General features: G+C 39.2%; 1 protein-coding gene across 20 annotated transcripts in view; it reads right to left on the reverse strand.

Annotated features, from left to right (window-relative positions):
* Positions 1-18,992, reverse strand: part of rims1b (regulating synaptic membrane exocytosis 1b) — a 107,700-nt gene that overhangs the window by 62,145 nt on the left and 26,563 nt on the right. For 19 of the 20 annotated variants that reach the window (XM_047365036.1, XM_047365053.1, XM_047365051.1 and 16 more), the window contains exons 2-4: positions 17,670-17,883; positions 13,395-13,406; positions 12,922-12,942 (exon numbers count right to left, since the gene is read on the reverse strand). In XM_047365036.1, the coding sequence (XP_047220992.1) occupies positions 12,922-12,942; positions 13,395-13,406; positions 17,670-17,883 (247 nt within the window). The remainder of the gene's footprint in view (positions 1-12,921; positions 12,943-13,394; positions 13,407-17,669; positions 17,884-18,992) is intronic. The other variant, XM_047365035.1, reaches the window with a different exon arrangement.

Genomic DNA, 18,992 nt, shown 5'->3' on the forward strand with positions numbered 1-18,992 from the left:
TTCTATACCGCTTCTTCCATAGTGGGTTGCAGGGAGCTGGTGCCTATCTCCAGCAGTCTATGCGCGGGAGGCGGGGTACACCTTGGACAGGCCACCAGTCCATCACAGGGCAACACACAAACAACCAATCACACACTCATTCACACACCTAATGGCAATTTAGAGAGACCAATTAACTTAACAGGCATGTCTTTGGACTGTGGGAGGAATCCGGAGTACCTGGAGAGAACCCACGCATGCACGGGGAGAACATGCAAACTTCATGCTGAAAGACCCTCGGCTGGGAATCGAACTCAAAGCCTTCTTGCAAGGCAACAGTGCTACCCACTGCACCACCATGCAGCCCCATACTGAACCAATGTAATATAGTTAAATGAATATGAGTCACCGATGCAGGTCATTTAAGATGCTGGATTGATAAAGTCAATGCAACACATTTCAATCATAACACCTGCTCAGCAATATTAAAACTGAAATCACGATCAATTCCTCAAGGCCACCTTAGCTCTGCAATGCCTTGCCCTTTGGCATATGCAAAATAGTGTTTAATTTTTTTCCCATGCAATCCTAAACTTTTAGGATAAATAACCAGAATTTAAATTAATTATTTATATAAGTAAAACTGTTGGAAGGTTATACAAGTCCTTCTCAAAATATTAGCATATTGTGATAAAGTTAATTATTTTCCATAATGTCATGATGAAAATTTAACATTCATATATTTTAGATTCATTGCACACTAACTGAAATATTTCAGGTCTTTTATTGTCTTAATACGGATGATTTTGGCATACAGCTCATGAAAACCCAAAATTCCTATCTCACAAAATTAGCATATCATTAAAAGGGTCTCTAAACAAGCTATGAACCTAATCATCTGAATCAACGAGTTAACTCTAAACACCTGCAAAAGATTCCTGAGGCCTTTAAAACTCGCAGCCTGGTTCATCACTCAAAACCCCAATCATGGGTAAGACTGCCGACCTGACTGCTGTCCAGAAGGCCACTATTGACACCCTCAAGCAAGAGGGTAAGACACAGAAAGAAATTTCTGAACAAATAGGCTGTTCCCAGAGTGCTGTATCAAGGCACCTCAGTGGGAAGTCTGTGGGAAGGAAAAAGTGTGGCAGAAAACGCTGCACAACGAGAAGAGGTGACCGGACCCTGAGGAAGATTGTGGAGAAGGGCCGATTCCAGACCTTGGGGGACCTGCGGAAGCAGTGGACTGAGTCTGGAGTAGAAACATCCAGAGCCACCGTGCACAGGCGTGTGCAGGAAATGGGCTACAGGTGCCACATTCCCCAGGTCAAGCCACTTTTGAACCAGAAACAGCGGCAGAAGCGCCTGACCTGGGCTACAGAGAAGCAGCACTGGACTGTTGCTCAGTGGTCCAAAGTACTTTTTTCGGATGAAAGCAAATTCTGCATGTCATTCGGAAATCAAGGTGCCAGAGTCTGGAGGAAGACTGGGGAGAAGGAAATGCCAAAATGCCAGAAGTCCAGTGTCAAGTACCCACAGTCAGTGATGGTCTGGGGTGCCTTGTCAGCTGCTGGTGTTGGTCCACTGTGTTTTATCAAGGGCAGGGTCAATGCAGCTGGCTATCAGGAGATTTTGGAGCACTTCATGCTTCCATCTGCTGAAAAGCTTTATGGAGATGAAGATTTCATTTTTCAGCACGACCTGGCACCTGATCACAGTGCCAAAACCACTGGTAAATGGTTTACTGACCATGGTATCACTGTGCTCAATTGGCCTGCCAACTCTCCTGACCTGAACCCCATAGAGAATCTGTGGGATATTGTGAAGAGAACGTTGAGAGACTCAAGACCCAACACTCTGGATGAGCTAAAGGCCGCTATCGAAGCATCCTGGGCCTCCATAAGACCTCAGCAGTGCCACAGGCTGATTGCCTCCATGCCACGCCGCATTGAAGCAGTCATTTCTGCAAAAGGATTCCCGACCAAGTATTGAGTGCATAACTGTACATGATTATTTGAAGGTTGATGTTTTTTGTATTAAAAACACTTTTCTTTTATTGGTCGGATGAAATATGCTAATTTTGTGAGATAGGAATTTTGGGTTTTCATGAGCTGTATGCCAAAATCATCCGTATTAAGACAATAAAAGACCTGAAATATTTCAGTTAGTGTGCAATGAATCTAAAATATATGAATGTTAAATTTTCATCATGACATTATGGAAAATAATGAACTTTATCACAATATGCTAATATTTTGAGAAGGACCTGTATTAACAATTTCAGGAGTAAAAAACAGAAAAATGAACAGAATAGCTGATATAGTACCAAACGAATATTCTGTCGTCAGGTCAAACACTGTCTTTTGTATAGTAATAACAACAAACACAACACTAGAGGCTGCCTTGTGCTCACTTAAACATGTCTAATTAATTCAAGGAGGGCGGTGTTCCTCTTTGCTGTTGCTAAATGTTTGCTCAGAAGGAGTGATTCCAGCAAGGTCCATAACGATGCCATCGGCTGGGCTTTTAAGAGAGATTTTAACCTATGGGTGATTAGCTGAATTGGACTGAACTTTGTACATATACACTACCGGTCAAATGATTTTGATACACTTTCTCATTTAATGGGTATCTTTATTTTCATGACTATCTACATTGTAGATTCTCACCAAAGGCATCAAAACTGAATAAACACACATGGAATTATATATTCAACAAAATGTGTAAAATAATTCTAAACATTTTTAGATTTTAGATTTTTCAAAACAGCAGTCCTTTGCTTTGATTACTCTCTCCATGAGCTTCATGAGGTAGTCACCTGAAATAGTTTTCCAAAGAGTCTTGAAACAACTTCCCAGAAGTTCATTGCGAGACGGCCAAAGGTTAATATTTCAGCTACTTTAAGGAACCTAATATATAACAGATTTATAATTCTTTTACAATTTTTCTTTTGCTACATAATATGTGTTCATTTACAGTTTTGATGCCTTCAGTGAGAATCTACAGGGGTTGGACAATGAAACAGAAACACCTGGTTTTAGATCACAATAATTTATTAGTATGGTGTAGGGCCTCCTTTTGCAGCCAATACAGCGTCAATTCGTCTTGGGAATGACATATACAAGTCCTGCACAGTGGTCAGAGCGATTTTAAGCCATTCTTCTTGCAGGATAGTGGCCAGGTCACTACGTGATACTGGTGGAGGAAAACGTTTCCTGACTCGCTCCTCCAAAACACCCCAAAGTGGCTCAATAATATTTAGATCTGGTGACTGTGCAGGCCATGGGAGATGTTCAACTTCACTTTCATGTTCATTAAACCAATCTTTCACCAGTCTTGCTGTGTGTATTGGTGCATTGTCATCCTGATACACGGCACCGCCTTCAGGATACAATGTTTGAACCATTGGATGCACATGGTCCTCAAGAATGGTTCGGTAGTCCTTGGCAGTGATGCACCCATCTAGCACAAGTATTGGGCCAAGGGAATGCCATGATATGGCAGCCCAAACCATCACTGATCCAACCCCATGCTTCACTCTGGGCATGCAACAGTCTGGGTGGTACGCTTCTTTGGGGCTTCTCCACACCGTAACTCTTCCGGATGTGGGGAAAACAGTAAAGGTGGACTCATCAGAGAACAATACATGTTTCACATTGTCCACAGCCCAAGATTTGCGCTCCTTGCACCATTGAAACCAACGTTTGGCATTGGCATGAGTGACCAAAGGTTTGGCTATAGCAGCCTGGCCGTGTATATTGACCCTGTGGAGCTCCCGACTGACAGTTCTGGTGGAAACAGGAGAGTTGAGGTGCACATTTAATTCTGCCGTGATTTGGGCAGCCGTGGTTTTATGTTTTTTGGATAATATTCGGGTTAGCACCCGAACATCCCTTTCAGACAGCTTCCTCTTGCGTCCACAGTTAATCCTGTTGGATGTGGTTCATCCTTCTTGGTGGTATGCTGACATTACCCTGGATACCGTGGCTCTTGATACATCACAAAGATTTGCTGTCTTGGTCACAGATGCGCCAGCAAGACGTGCATCAACAATTTGTCCTCTTTTGAACTCTGGTATGTTACCCATAATGTTGTGTGCATTTCAATATTTTGAGCAAAACTGTGCTCTTACCCTGCTAATTGAACCTTCACACTCTGCTCTTACTGGTGCAATGTGCAATCAATGAAGACTGGCTACCAGGCTGGTCCAATGTAGCCATGAAACCTCCCACACTAAAATGACAGTTTCATTGTCCAACCCCTATATATATATATATATATATATATATATATATATATATATAACCCACCCCACACATGCATGGGGTGGGTTAGAACCCACCCCATGCATGTGTGGGTTCTAACCGGGTACTCCAGCTTCCTCCCACAGTCCAAAGACATGCCTGTTAGGTTAATTGGTCACCCTAAATTGCCCTTAGGTGTATGAATGAGTGTGTGCATGGTTGTTTGTGTGTTGCCCTGTGATGGACTGGCGACCTGTCCAGGGTGTACCCTGCCTCTCGCCCATAGACTGCTGGAGATAGGCACCAGCTCCCCCGCGACCCACTATGGAATAAGCGGTAGAAAATGACTATATATATTTATATATATATACACAGAGACAGACAGACACACAGGTTGTAATGCTCTTTTAGTACAGATACAGATACATCTGCAATAAGCATTTTATTAATAAAACACTTAATATAATATTATTATTATTATTATTATTATTATTATTATTATTATGTAAGGCACTATTTTCCTTTCTTTTCATTAGTGCCTTTCCTTGACTTTCCTTTTTTCCTTATAAATTTAATTTGTCTCTCTTCATCGTACGACTCGGAAGACTACACCTGTCTGGTTTGACAAATGAAGAGAACACACATCTGTCATTCAAAAGTCTGTACCTAATTCCAACCCCCTTCCTCTCCCACCCACACATTTCCTCTGTACATCTGCTAACTAAATTGTGACTCCAGCAGTTCTGCTTTCAGCAGAGATGCTTTCATTCAAGCCTCGAAGGAAGTGAGCATCAGCTTTCCATAAAGGGCAAGAATGGATGGGCACCATGAGGCTGACAGATCAGTGGGGAGAGGACAGTTTGCTCCCTGAGTGTGTAGACCTAGTCTTCAACACACAACCAGACAGCATGATATATGAGGCAGCGGCAGACCGAGTGGTAAATCCTGAATGGTGGGAAGAAAGACGACTGCAAAAGACATAATGCTCCATTTCTCTTAATAAGGCAGTAGATCAAATCTGCAAGCAGGAAGCACAGTCAGGGGGGGGAATCGACTGAAAGCACAACAGCACATCTGGTGAGGCCATAAATCAACGTGAGTTTTTCATTTCTTTTTCATCTGACATGGAGACGACTTATAACTCTTCTTTACATAAGAACTCTCGACACAAAAAATAATGACCATATAATGAGAGTAAAAATAGGACAAAAAACTTTATGTAATTGGCCTTTGTATTCTGTCATGACGTCCTTGGGTTCAGAGGTATCTGGGCAAGACTGTTGCTTATTAGAAATGTAGACTGTGGTCAGAAAAATCTGTATTCCAGATCTGTTTGGACACCATGTGCTCTAGACCAAAGACAAAAAGGACCACAAAGACTTTTATTTCTTTTATATGGAGTTTTATCAGTGTCTTTAGCATTTCTGAGATGGTGGCACCAATGCAGAAAAGCATGGCAGAAATTTTAGAGCAACATATGCTACCTTCTGAACCACATTTTCTTCAGCACAGTGCCAGAATGTCTTTTAAGGTATTTTATAAAGGAATGGTATATTAGGAAGAGGGCAAATCTAAGATTGGCAAATAATGCTCATGATATAAAGCATAAAATATATTCAGTTTTAAGACGCAAAGAGTTGAAAGTCTAAATTTATTTTCCCTAATTCTGAATTGCAGTTAAAAACAAGAATGTGGTAATTAACTATTCAACACTTTAGCCTTAAGTCGCAGGAATTAGATGATAACGTTCTTACCAGATAATTTCCCAGGCTGAAAGAGAAACTATGAAATGATCAAAGCCTCTGCACTTTCTCCACAGATACTCCCAAATCTGGCTGGACCACTCCAGAATGTTAATATTATTTCCAGTAAGAAGAAACATGTTGATAAAATTAAAAGATTATTTTTAAACCTAAATATGCCAAGGGCATGAATAATTTTAAGTTCAACTATATGCCTAGTGCGAACTTCAATGACTGTTTTTAATTGAAATAAATGTGGGCTTTTTTTCTTCTTAGCAAAGACCACCATTAATCTAACTCTTTGGTAGCTCCTGAAAGAGTCACTGACACTTCTGAATAGAGCAAGTTCAAAAAGGAGTATGATGCTACCGATATGCTTTGCCCTTTATTTGTCTCGGTTTCTTTTAACTTATTGCTCTAACTGTAGATGTTGACAAATTTGGGTCAGTCACAATTTTCTTGTAGCCATTCTTGACTTATGAAGATGAACACACATCTTCATTACTTAAATAGCACGTTTTCTCGTCTTTCGCATTTTGGGAAGTTTTTTGTGTTTTGCACCATATTTATACCCTAAAGAAATAGAAAGTCGTGGATTGTAATTTAAAATCTCCTCAATGCTTTATTAGGTTAAAACGTAAAATATAAATTGAAACATTCTTCAGTTACTGTACATTTATCTTGAAAGGGATTCTTAGGGCTTCCAAAAATTGTGGAACTAGTGATTTTGTTAGCAAAAAATATTTATTTAGGTGGGCTTTATTGTTTTCCCTAATAAATAAAAATTAAAGTGTAGATGTTTCTAAATTTTCAGGTTGAGATAATTGTATTTAAAAAATATAATGCATTGTAAGGCCTTTAATGCACTAACAACACGTGGTGGTGTTAAAAAACATTTAATCCAATAAATGACTCTGAGTCATTTATGATTTTTACTGGAAACATATGTGGACCTTTGTGGTCACATCTTAGAATTTTGTTTGCCACACGATCACATCGTTTTAAAATAATGTGACAGCAGATGTGTAGGGAGAAAACAGTAAAAGGACCACGCAACAGAAGGGTGTTAAATGGAGACATACAGTGGACAGGAACTATAGGAGTTTCATGGAGGCATCTGAAGTGGATGAGAACATAGGGGCAGAGTGTGAGCAGAGAAGGTTGGTCAGCCAGTACTGACAAACATAACTACGGTTATGCAGTGCATAGTGCAGTCTGGGAAATGCAGCGTCAGCTTCAAGCAGAAAGTAAGAAAGATTTTCTGTGGATGTCTCTGTGAGTGCATCCTTACTCTCACCACCCACCATAAATTTATTCAAACATGGCAAGATACATAAAATTGGCTGGTAAGCAAAAAGCCTGCCCAAACACAACTATAGAAACACTAAATTATGACTCATTAAGGAATCTGATCATAAATTACTCATAAACAATAGTCTGGGTAACAGAAGACCGTAATTTTAGAACAAATCTTTTTACACTGAGACCAGAAGATATGTGTTTAGAACCCAGTATTTGTATGCCCTCCACTGGGAGGCAGTGCTCCTCTACAAAGGAGATGGATTGTCAGCAGTTAGTTCTCTTTCTGGGAGCCATCTGGAGCTCACATTAAACACACATAAACAAACAATGAGCCATTAAGAAGCAACAACACCAGCGAAAACAAGGCAGTTTGACAAAAAGGGGTAAGTAACATATATCGGCTTCCTCACACACACCACAGTTAGTTAAGGGTTGCTCTCAGAATGAGGGCGGTCTTTTAAACCACAGCATTTTAATACTACATCGTTTATGGCCATTGAGTAATATAAGTTGATTTCAGTGGTCAAATGAACAACAAACTGCCCAGTTTAGTTTTTACCTGATTTAACTAACTATTTTTGTTCAGTATTCACCAATCTCCACCTGAAACAGATGGCAGTCTCAACTTAACCAGCCCAAATCTTTCAATAATCATAAAGTAGCGGATTCCCAATTCCAAACAGTTTTACTGCTTTTGGAAATGTACTTAATTGCTTACAGTGGATTAAAAACAGACAGTCTATACACACATTCAGATGCCATTGTTTTGGATGTAACAAAACGATACAAAGATATATAAATTCAGAGGTTTTTGTACTTTTAATGTGAGATACATCCTATTTTGTTGAACTGAAAAAATACAAAACTGCAAAAAATAAAAAAGCTGCAACAAACTTGTTGAACAAGTGTGGACACCCTTTAACCAACACATTTTGTTTCAGTTCCAGAATTCAGTGTTTTAGAGTCCACACCTGCTATCAGTTATCTAGAATCTGGTTAACTGTTTAAGAAAAAATCAGCTTCCTTCGTAGAGCAGTCAGGGAATTGGTACAAAAACCCCACAATATATATCAATAAATGTGCTGACAATAATAAAAAAATATGGAAGAACAGTGACATTACTACAACTGGATATTCCTCCATATTTCTTTGTCCTTGCTTACACTTGTCATATTTTCATACATAAAAACTGAGGATGGAAATTGATCAAAGAGGATGCCAGGAGCCCAACAGCACAGTGAATGAGCTGCGGGACCATATCTGGTGAGCAGTGGTTGGGTTCTAAGTATGGAAACCATCTCTTGAATTTCATCCATCCATCCATTCATCCATTTTCTATACTTGTTTCTTCTGTACAGGGTCACAGGGAAGCTGGTGCCTATGTCCAGTAGTTTACAGGCGAGAGATGGGGTACACCCTGGACAGGTCGCTAGTCCATCTCAGGGCAAATAACCATGCACACATCCATTTATACCTAAGGGCAATTTAACCAACCAAGTGCAAGCCAATAGCACAAACCTACATTACAAATAAAACATCCAAATCTGGTTAAAATCTCTCAAAACACTGTACAAGAATGTGTTACAGTCTGATAAAATATTACCAAATCACCATACTAATAGACTCCTACCAAATAAGACTGAAATTGAAAGAGGTTTCAGAAAGGAATTTTTAAAGGATGTGCACACTTACGCAAACAGATTGTTGCAGTTCTTTTAGTTATTTTCCCTTGAACATACTTGTTTGTTTTTCAGTAGATTTATACAGGTCAATGTAAAAATGGGTGATTTTTTTATGAGGCTGTTTAGCCTTTAATCTACTCTATATCAGATAATGCAAAAAATAGGTTAACAGTAAAAGTAAAACAAACTTTCCTTTAAAGAAAAGGCATTATATGTGTGAGGTACTTCAAAAAGAACAGGAAATACCTTTAGGGAATTAAATGATACAGCCAGCTGTACACCAAAATGACATGAAGGATCACTCACTGTGGCTGAAGACATGAACAGACCACTCTCATTCTGGTGATCTGATCTGAACCTGTGTCTTATTTTTTTTTAGGATCTGCACTTTTCACAGTCCAACAACTTCAGCTTTTAACACACTATGTAAACGCAGTGAAAAGGGGGTAAGAATGATAAATTAGTGTCATTCTGAGTCAGAGTGCTAAATCAAAGAAAAGGTGCAGCTACTTGCCCCACCTATACAATAATATACAGTGATTTTTAAGTTACTGGGCTATTACATGCCATGCTAGAAAGACAGTGAAACGAAGTAAAACAAATTTGATTAATATAATAATACATTTCTTGACTTTTGTTCATGTATAGCAAAAACAGTTGAATCGAAGTAAAACAAATTTGATTAATATAATAATAAATTTCTTCACTTTTGTTCATGTATAGCAAAAACAGTTGAATCTACTGGAAATAAATAATTATTACCACCACTACTGAAGGGTCAACAGAACGAGGGCAATACACAAAAACCTGTAAATAAAAATAGAAATCAGAGCAAACATTTTCTGTAAAATACATTCAAAACCCAGAGCAAATCTGAGAAAGGCATCAAAAAGGCCAATTCAGGCTATAGGACCTGGGCAGCAACAACAGCAGACAGGTGTGGCAGGGGAACCAGCATCTTACCAACTACAAGACCAACATCAGTGATGCTGACAGTGAAGCCTCGCTGGCAGAGAAGTTGAACCTCTTCTTTGCTGCTTTCTGGTGGTGCCACCACAGCCAGCTGCACTACGTCCTGCAGCCCACAGCACACTGCAGGCTGTCAAACTGAGGAAGGCTGCTGGACCTGACAGTATCCTGGGACAGGTGCTGAGGGACTGTGCTGACCAGCTGGCAGGAGTCCTCACCAGGATTTTAAACCTTTCCTTTTCCCAATCCACTGCCCCATCCAGTCTGAAATCCTCCATCATTGTGCCCCTGTCAAAGAAACCCCACATTTTCAGCCTTAATGGCTACTGAACAGTTGCACTGACACCACTGGTCATGAAATGCTTTGAACATCTGGTAAGGGCTCACTTCACATCACTCCACCCCAAACGTTTTGATCCCCACAAGTTTGCCTACAGGGCTAATGGTTTCTGTTGGGTTGCAGACAGAGGGTCATTCTGGGTCAACATACATCTTCATCCTCATTACCAGCTGTCCACACCCTCAACACCTACGAATTGCAACCCCACACAACGCTACAACACCATTGTCAAGTTCGCAGATGAGACCACAATGGTGGGGCGCATGTCTGGTGGGATACGTCTGAGGTGGAGCGACTGACAATGTGGTGCACAAAGAACAGCTTGCTGCTCTACATCTCCAAGCCCAAGGAGATAATAGTGGACTATAGGAAAAAGAGGATGGACATTTCACCACTGATCAGTGGGGACTGTGTGTAGAGGGTGGCTGACTTCCGCTTTCTGGGAGTCCATATTGAGGGGACCTGACCTGAAGCACGAACACCTCTGAGCTGCAGGCCCTGCAGAGACTGTACTTTCTGGGGGTGCTGTGGATGAATAACATCACACACAAACCGCTGGTGCCCTTCGGTGTGTAGTACACCAGGTGTACAGCAGTTTAGAGGAAAGTGCTCCAGAGGGTAATTAATGCACTCCATAAGATTGTTGGCAGCCCTCTACTCACGCTTGAAGAACTTCACATGTTCCTGCTGTCTCCAAAAAGCCCATAACATCATAAAGGACACTTCTCAACCGGGTCAGGCTCTGTTTGAACTGTTACCATCAGGCAGACCCTACAGATAAATTAAAGCAACGACAAGCAGATTCAACAACAGTTTCTATCCAACAGCAAAAGCTAAGCTTAACACAGCCTGAATGTAAAGGAGATGCAGTAATAGGAATACGCAATCAGTATGAATGTGTGTGCATGAGTTTTATTTTATGTTTTTAATAACTACTTAATCTTTTCTATTTTACATAAATTAGTAATTGCTTATGCACTGACCAGATAGCATTTTTTTCTCAGTTTCCTTGTGACAATGACAATAAAGGATATTATGATTAAAAACCTATTTTTCCACCGCAGAATACAAAGGGAGAAAACCAACCAATCTCGCATAAGTTAGAATTCATCCTCTTTTCTATTGAGGTCTGTTATATTTTTGTAAGTAACTTTTTTATTCAAATAAATTATCTAAATTGGGTTTCAAATCAAGTTGGTGCCAATTTAAATTTATAATACAAACCATTTGATTGCAGAACATTGCAAAATGGACTTCATACACATAGGTTAATGAAACAAAACAACACATGTCTACAGTGCATGAGGTGAAATAAGGAGTCTTTGTCCGCCTCAGCTGTTGCATTGAGGGTGAGACACGATGGCATTGATAGTTCACATCAACCAGTGGAGGAGCAAATGATCTGACAGCCCTCCAATCTTTATGTTTGACGACTTATTTAAAACAACTCAAACCACATGGTCAAAGCTCTGACTCCAAACCTTGACCTTAATGTGGTATACCTTGAAATTAAATCTTTGGGCACAAATTTGTCCAAAATATCTTTTGTATTTGTAAATGTAGCTTTGTAATATCTTATCTATATGTCTTTTTGGAGGAATGTTTTTAAATGTAATTATGTGATACATTTTCTGTTCTTATCCAAAAAATATCAAGGCCATTGCAAAGTCAAGAAAGAATATTACTATAAGAGGTAAAGCCATTGAATTACCATTATTTTCTTGGGACTACAAACACCACAAAGCAACATCTCCTCATATTGGCCTGTTAAATTCACAACTGTCCAATTAGTTTGTGTTTGTGCCAAATTTTTTTTACCTTAAACTCAAGAGACACATGGAGGGAGGAGTAACTAATCAGATCCTCACAAACTGCAAAAAACAAAAGCACAAATACACAACAAATATACTGCATCTGAGGGACCTTAATTGCAAAGTCAGATTTACCAGAAAAAAAAAAAAACTTTGGTCCCTAATTTTGCCCATAGAACTAGCTCCAGACCATTTTTATTTTGACATTCTAGATTTTGCAGCACACAATGATTTAACAACCGAGTCCTCACCTCCCCACATTTTTTAGAGGCTGTGAGAAACCAGCTTTCCCTGCTATTATTTAGTCTGTTTGTTTTGGGCTGCTACAGTAGGGATAGTACTAACACACTTGATGGATGGACAAGACGAGTTTTTTTTTAAAATAACACTAAGGGGAACAAATAAATTGGGGCCCATCCCGTCTCCCCTTGGTGAGTCTGCTCTGGACCAAACACAGAGACAGGGAAAATATGCACAGGCAACGTGTTTTAAGGTTAAAGCTTTGTAAGGAAAAATTATTTGTAATATTCATGCCAGTCACGGTGCCCAACTTTTAGGACCCCCCTCTCCCAGGACAGCCATACCTACAACCATGGGGAGAGGAGGTTGGGTTTGCTAAAGTAGGGTCAGACACCTCTGATGGCAGCCTGTGTTACACCTCATGCTTGGTCTACTTCTTAGTGCAGTTTTAATGTCTGAATTCATTCTCAGCTTTGGTGAACTGCATGAGATGAAAAATTAACACCGACCTATTTCACCTCTAAAACTGTGAATGAGCACAGACCTGAATGTGGGAGAGGGAACAATAGTAGTGACCCATGCAAAAGAAATCTATTACCAAATATTTCTTACCCTGTCCTTCACTATGAGACACTTTGCAAGGGGAGGAGACAAACAATGGACACAGGGTTAGTCATGAAGATCTGAAAAAATGCTGCAGATCACATCAGCTTCGGGTGTCTCCAACCCAGAAAGTTGAAAAAAGTATGTTAAATGCTCAGAGACGTAAATCATTTGAACGATAAGGGACTCCTTCTGCTCAGTGGATTTAATAATCCATCAGTGGATTTATATAACACTGGCTTCATTCCAACCTGACAGCTCACCCTCATACATCTGATCATTTCATCTTTTTCTTTCTTTCAGCTTGGAAATTACACACCAGACAACATGGTACATAACACAAATATCCATGTTCCCACCATGTTTAACAACATTTCAACACTTGTGAGAGGTCTTAGCTCCAGATCTGAAAGCAGCCAGTGTCTTTATAGGGCATAAACATCACATTTGTGGCACAGAGAGAACACAAAAGAGATGCTAACCACTTTGTCCTCCTTTGTGGCATGCAGTCCAGGTAGCAGAGAGAATTAGGAAACGTGAAGAAAGGATTGGAGAAAAGTGGGAAAGAAGAGATGTTTTGACAGCAGAAAACGATGCAGGAAGTAAAATGCAGAGGAGAGGAAATGAGTGATGTGGATATTTTGAAAGAAGAGGAAAAAGAAAGAAGGGAAACAGAGGATGTGGTGCAGAACTTGTTAGTTACAATCTGGAGAATTGTTACACACACTTTATATTTAGTGAGTCTGAAGATGGTGGATACAACTGAATGCAAATGCATGTGGGGGGCTGCCGCAGGTACATGCATGAACCAGCTTGGCATGATCTTAGCATGGCCTTCCCTAAAAAAAGGTGGAACTGAGCTCATCAAAAGCCACATTTCTCTACATGCTTCTTCCTTTTCAGCCTTCTAAGACACACTAGGAACAGTGAGATTACCAATAGAAGCCAGCGGGGCAATGGTCACCGCTACAAGTTTGATGGCCCCTCACAAATAAATGATGCCCGCTGCAACGTTTACCTGGAAAAAATTTTCTTCAGGGTAGGCCTGTTCCATGGAGCGCAAAATGTTGGGGATCCCTGCTTAATTGAAAGCCAGTTTTGATAGCCCTCATTCCATCTGTGTCAACAAAGAAATGTTTTACTAGACACAGAATCAACACTTTTCCAAGGGAATTTCAATCACCAGACCTAAATCCTAAAAAAAATAAACCTGTGTGCTGAGCTAGAAAAAAGAGAGCGTCAAAAGAAGATCCAGGACTCTGATGGATCATATAAGATTTTTTGATGAGGAATGGCTATAGATTCTATACATTAAAAGTTGGATTTATCTTTACTTGTGAGATTTGATCATACTACTGCAGTAAAGGTTTATTTTATTTTTTAGACTTTCTACACATTTCTACAAGGAGTGCCAATAAATGGAAAAATAAAACATTGGATTTGTTCAAGTATTGAAAAGTTGTTTCTCAGCTTCTCCATATGTGGCATCAAACACATCATTCAGGTTGATGGCTTTCTGTTAGTATTAAGATGTTTCATTTTAATGTATTCAATTTTTAGGTTGTGTTTTAATGCAGTTTGTGATGTTCTCCTTACTTTGTTGTTCTAATATTTAACATAAATTCTATAAATAATAGCAACATGAAAGAACAGTGGCATTTTAAAGTGAAGTTACACTAAAACATGAGCAATTATTATAAAACAAAAACAAGACCAGATTTGTCTGCATATTAAACAGGAAAAAACATGAATCTCACAAAATCAGGTGACAGTATTCATACAATGGTTCAATTCTTGAACATTTTCTCTTTGATTCACAATTTACTGTAAAGAGAGTCTGATTTTACTTTGATTTATTGTATTCAGTGGCCAGGTTAGACATCTCACTTCCACGTTTGAGCATGTCTTGGATTTAAAGAGATATGAATGAATTTACCAGCAGGGACACTATCTTTATCCAGTATTCTGAGTGATATTTCAGGCCTGTGTATGTATGGTCCCAGTGTGAGTCCAGTCCCAGCTGGGATGAGTGGACACTGAACAGATTGGGTGCCACCAGGCTGAGGGCGGAGGGCCCAGATTCAGGTAAAGTAAGCAGAAGGAGTGTTCTCTCTTTGGTTGGAGGGGAGCCCAGAGAAGGCTTAGATGGAGGAGGGTTGTGTCCTAAAATAGCACAACAATTTTTGGTTAACGGTTGGAAATAACACTGTTCCAATCTGGAGCAACCTCAACATTTTTTAAACTAATAATTAGGTGTTTTACTTTTTAAATCTTGTCATATATGACTGTTACTGGTCAGATTAATTTTTGCACTGTGGTTGTTCTTATTTAATTGAATCTAGATCATTAAGAGAAGTTTTAACCATAATAAATGTGAAATACAGTCTTTTTTTCCTCACTCTGAATTTTTTGTCACAACTCCTAAAGTCACAACTGAATGTAAAATGCAGCCTTTGTTTGGATGTAAACCCTAGATATGCATCAATCAGATGGACAGTGATTGTAATTAGCCTTTTTTTGATTATATTTGAACCTGTTTGAGAAATTGTCTAAACTGGTGTGTAGATTATTGCATGTTTTGACCATGCCTTCACACTTTTCTTACTTTATCTTCTGTTACTTTTTGATTCTTTAGTCTAAACTTCTTTTCCATGTCAAACGATAGCGTCATCAGGTCACTTCGTCGGCCACATATTAGAGCTGAAATGATTAAGCGATGACATCTACAATGTTGACTACACAAAAATGTTGAGGCAAAACATTATTGTCAACCTTGAGCACTGTAAATGTTTCTTGTAAGTGCAATGCACTACACGAAGTTATGGGTACAGTATCACCTCTGTTGTCTGCTAGCAAGTTGAATACAAGCTGCACAAACTAGAGCTGGCCTTCAATTGTAGATCTACTGCCGGTTGCAGTTTTTGTATTGGTGCAATATGGGCTGTTTCCAAGGGTACTTCCTACTTCCAAGGTAGAAGTAGGAAATATGAGCATCAGCTAAAAAAAAAGTATAGAAATCAGTTTTAGTGATTGAATTTTCAATTGATAATTTGCATGTGTGTTAAACAGGGAGCGGCCCAACCCCTGTATTGAAAAGACACCCTCTGTTTGCTGTTGACAGACTACCTGCTATGGTCTGTGGAGGACCAATCTTGCCATAAATAGGAATACAAACAGAAATAAATAAAGTTACTAATTATAACAATTACTGGGCCAAAAAGTAGTTAAGAATATTAGTTAAATGCAACAAAATTCTATAAAGAAGAGATTTATTCAGTAATGGATCAATTAATCAGATATAAATATATATTTCTACTTTAATCCATTTTATTTAAACCAGTTTTCAAAATCATAATCAATATCACTTGTATTAAATAAACAAAAGAAAAAGAGGTTTAGCTGTAAGGAATTCTACATCAGAAGGCTTTGTGACACTTAACACACTAATGCAAAAAGAGTTTAAAGGTAAGATGGTCTATACATGTGTGCTAATGCATTAGCAGTGGTAGATAAATGAATATGACAATGCTAAAGTTGCCCTCTGATTTGGTACTCAAGGAAAGGGCTATTTTACAGTTCTGAGTGATTACTGGTTACATTTATTCAGCTCTAATTCAAAATCGTAAATAACAAGATTGGTCAAACATGTTTTCCTTAATTGCATGCTGCATAGATATTCTTTAAAACACAGTTTGTGGAATCTTTCATAATACTTGTAAAAAGTGTATTCAATGTAAAATAACCCAGTTTAGCTTCAGTGTTGTACCTACCATGCTTGACCTCACCTAAGGTGGTCCACATGTCATATAAAGTACTGAAATCATCACATTTATTTATTTATTGCAAACAGAAGAAAGCTTCTACAAATCACATTGTTTCTGTGTTGTAAAGAATTTGGCATACATCAGTTGAGGTTTGACTTGTCTTCAGTATCAGTTTTAAATTAGAGCTGACTGAAGATTAATGTAATTTCAAATTTCTGTTTCACATGAAATTTTCGTTTACAGTGAGAACTTATATGACAATGTCATGGTCTGCACATGTTTGCAGGATTGAAAAAGATACCATAAAACATCTAACAACCCTGAGAACAGAGGGTGTGCCCTCACAAAGTAGAGATGGATTGAAATATTCACTGTCTAATCAGGAAAAATATAAATAGATTTATCTACCAAATTATCATTAGTTTCAGCCCTGAAAACCTGTTGTACTGAACTGTGTCCAGCTGTCTGTTCATATCTTTGCCCATTTGAACTAGTCTGCAACCGACAATAGACAAAGTGTGTCTCTGTTTTTAAGATAATAATAATATACTGCAGAGTGAAGACGCGAGTGGAATGCAGCCTGATGCTAGCTACCATTGTTCTCTTCTGTGCAGTCCTGGAGATGTGGCTTGAGATAAGCGGCACAATCAAGGCTGACATGCTTTCTTTGACAAATACAGTGTCATCACAAAACAAAAGCTAAAACTAGTGTGCTTTCATGTTGAAGAGTGCAAAGGTGCTTCAATTCATAATCATTCCACAGCACTAAAACCTGATATTTAATTAAAAAAAGAAAGCATTAAAGGGTCGAGAGTGAAGCCATTCTTTTAAGACACTTTGTTTTTTTTGTTTTTTTTTTCAAAGTGTGCATGGACGCAAAAGGAGAAAGCATACAGACACAGCACAGAAGCACAAGTACTGGCTTTACATTAACTACAGCGGGGATGAGGTGTGTAAAGAGAGAAAGAAAGAGGAGGACGTCAGGAGTCTCACATTGTTGGAGCGCAAAGAGACCCGCCCCCCACAGCGAGCGCAGAATTTGGTCTGGCAGTAGGAGCAGAGGTGGCCGCAACCGTCGGCGAACTTGGTCTTGCGGCAAATGCCGCAGGTGGGAGCATCATCCTTCTGCTGCGTCTGCTGACGTCGCGTCTCGACACCGATCCGTCGCACTTCCTGTTTATAGCTCTCAAACTGCTGGTGCAGGGTCCTGTAAGAGAGGTGAGAAAGACTGGCATTATATTGGGGTCCCATTTTTTAAAAACTTTGAACAACTTTTTTCTTTACCCTTAAAAAAAATAGAACCCAACATAAGGTAGAAGAACGTTTAGCACTTTCAAATAATGCGGCCTCTTGAAAAAGTATTCATGACCCTTGAACTTTTTGACATTTTTTTGCTTTGCAACTTCAAACTTTTATGCTATTTTATTGGGATTTTGTGCAATAGACCAACGCACAGAACTGTAGCAGAAATGTGAAGTGAAGGAGACCATAAATAAAATTCTGAAATGTGTGGTGTGGACGTGTATTTATCCACGTTTCATTTGATACCCTTAGATCAAAATTCTGAGCAAAGCACTGCCTTCAGAATCACATTTAGAAGTTCATGCCTCTATAAAATCATTTTATTTAATCTCTTTAACTTGAACATTTAGTCTTAGGCCTTTATTCTTTTCAGTTCGAATTAAGCATAAAGAAAACTCTGTTGCCATAAGGTGAATAAGTAATCTAAATTAATACAAAATCAACATAAATAATAAACCTGCTTTTGTTATAACAAGAACTGGAGCTCTTTTGAATAAGACCCCAGCTTTAATGAGTCACCTGAGATTGCTTGTCGTTGACAGAGTAGAAACAGCTGATACTTTTCTCTCACTCCCGGTAGCGGAGGTGAACAACAATGACACCCCTGCTTTAGTCCTTCCCACCTGTAGTTGTTTTATTGTGTATTCTTTACTCTTTTGGTTGATAAAAGCTTGGTGTACTTTGCACCTGGGTCCTAATAAAGCATCACACATCCAAGAACTACCCCTACCAACTCATGATATTTACCCGTCCTCTTGGAAATAAAATATTAAATGTTTCCACGTACCCCCTGCAATGTGCTCACGTACCACTAGGGGTACGAATACCCCCAGTTGGGAATCACTGGTTAAGAGCAGGGCGTATTTATGTATTGAATGGCCCAGTCAAAGTCAATACCTAATTGACTTTGACTCGGACTTGAAAGGACTTGAAAGTTGCTCTTCAAAGACATTATTTATCCAAGCGGACTGAACTTGAGCCTTTTAGCAAAGAAGGAAAAGGAAAACCTTTCAG

This window comes from Girardinichthys multiradiatus, chromosome 5 (genome assembly GCF_021462225.1).
Source record: "Girardinichthys multiradiatus isolate DD_20200921_A chromosome 5, DD_fGirMul_XY1, whole genome shotgun sequence".
Lineage (NCBI taxonomy): Eukaryota > Metazoa > Chordata > Actinopteri > Cyprinodontiformes > Goodeidae > Girardinichthys > Girardinichthys multiradiatus.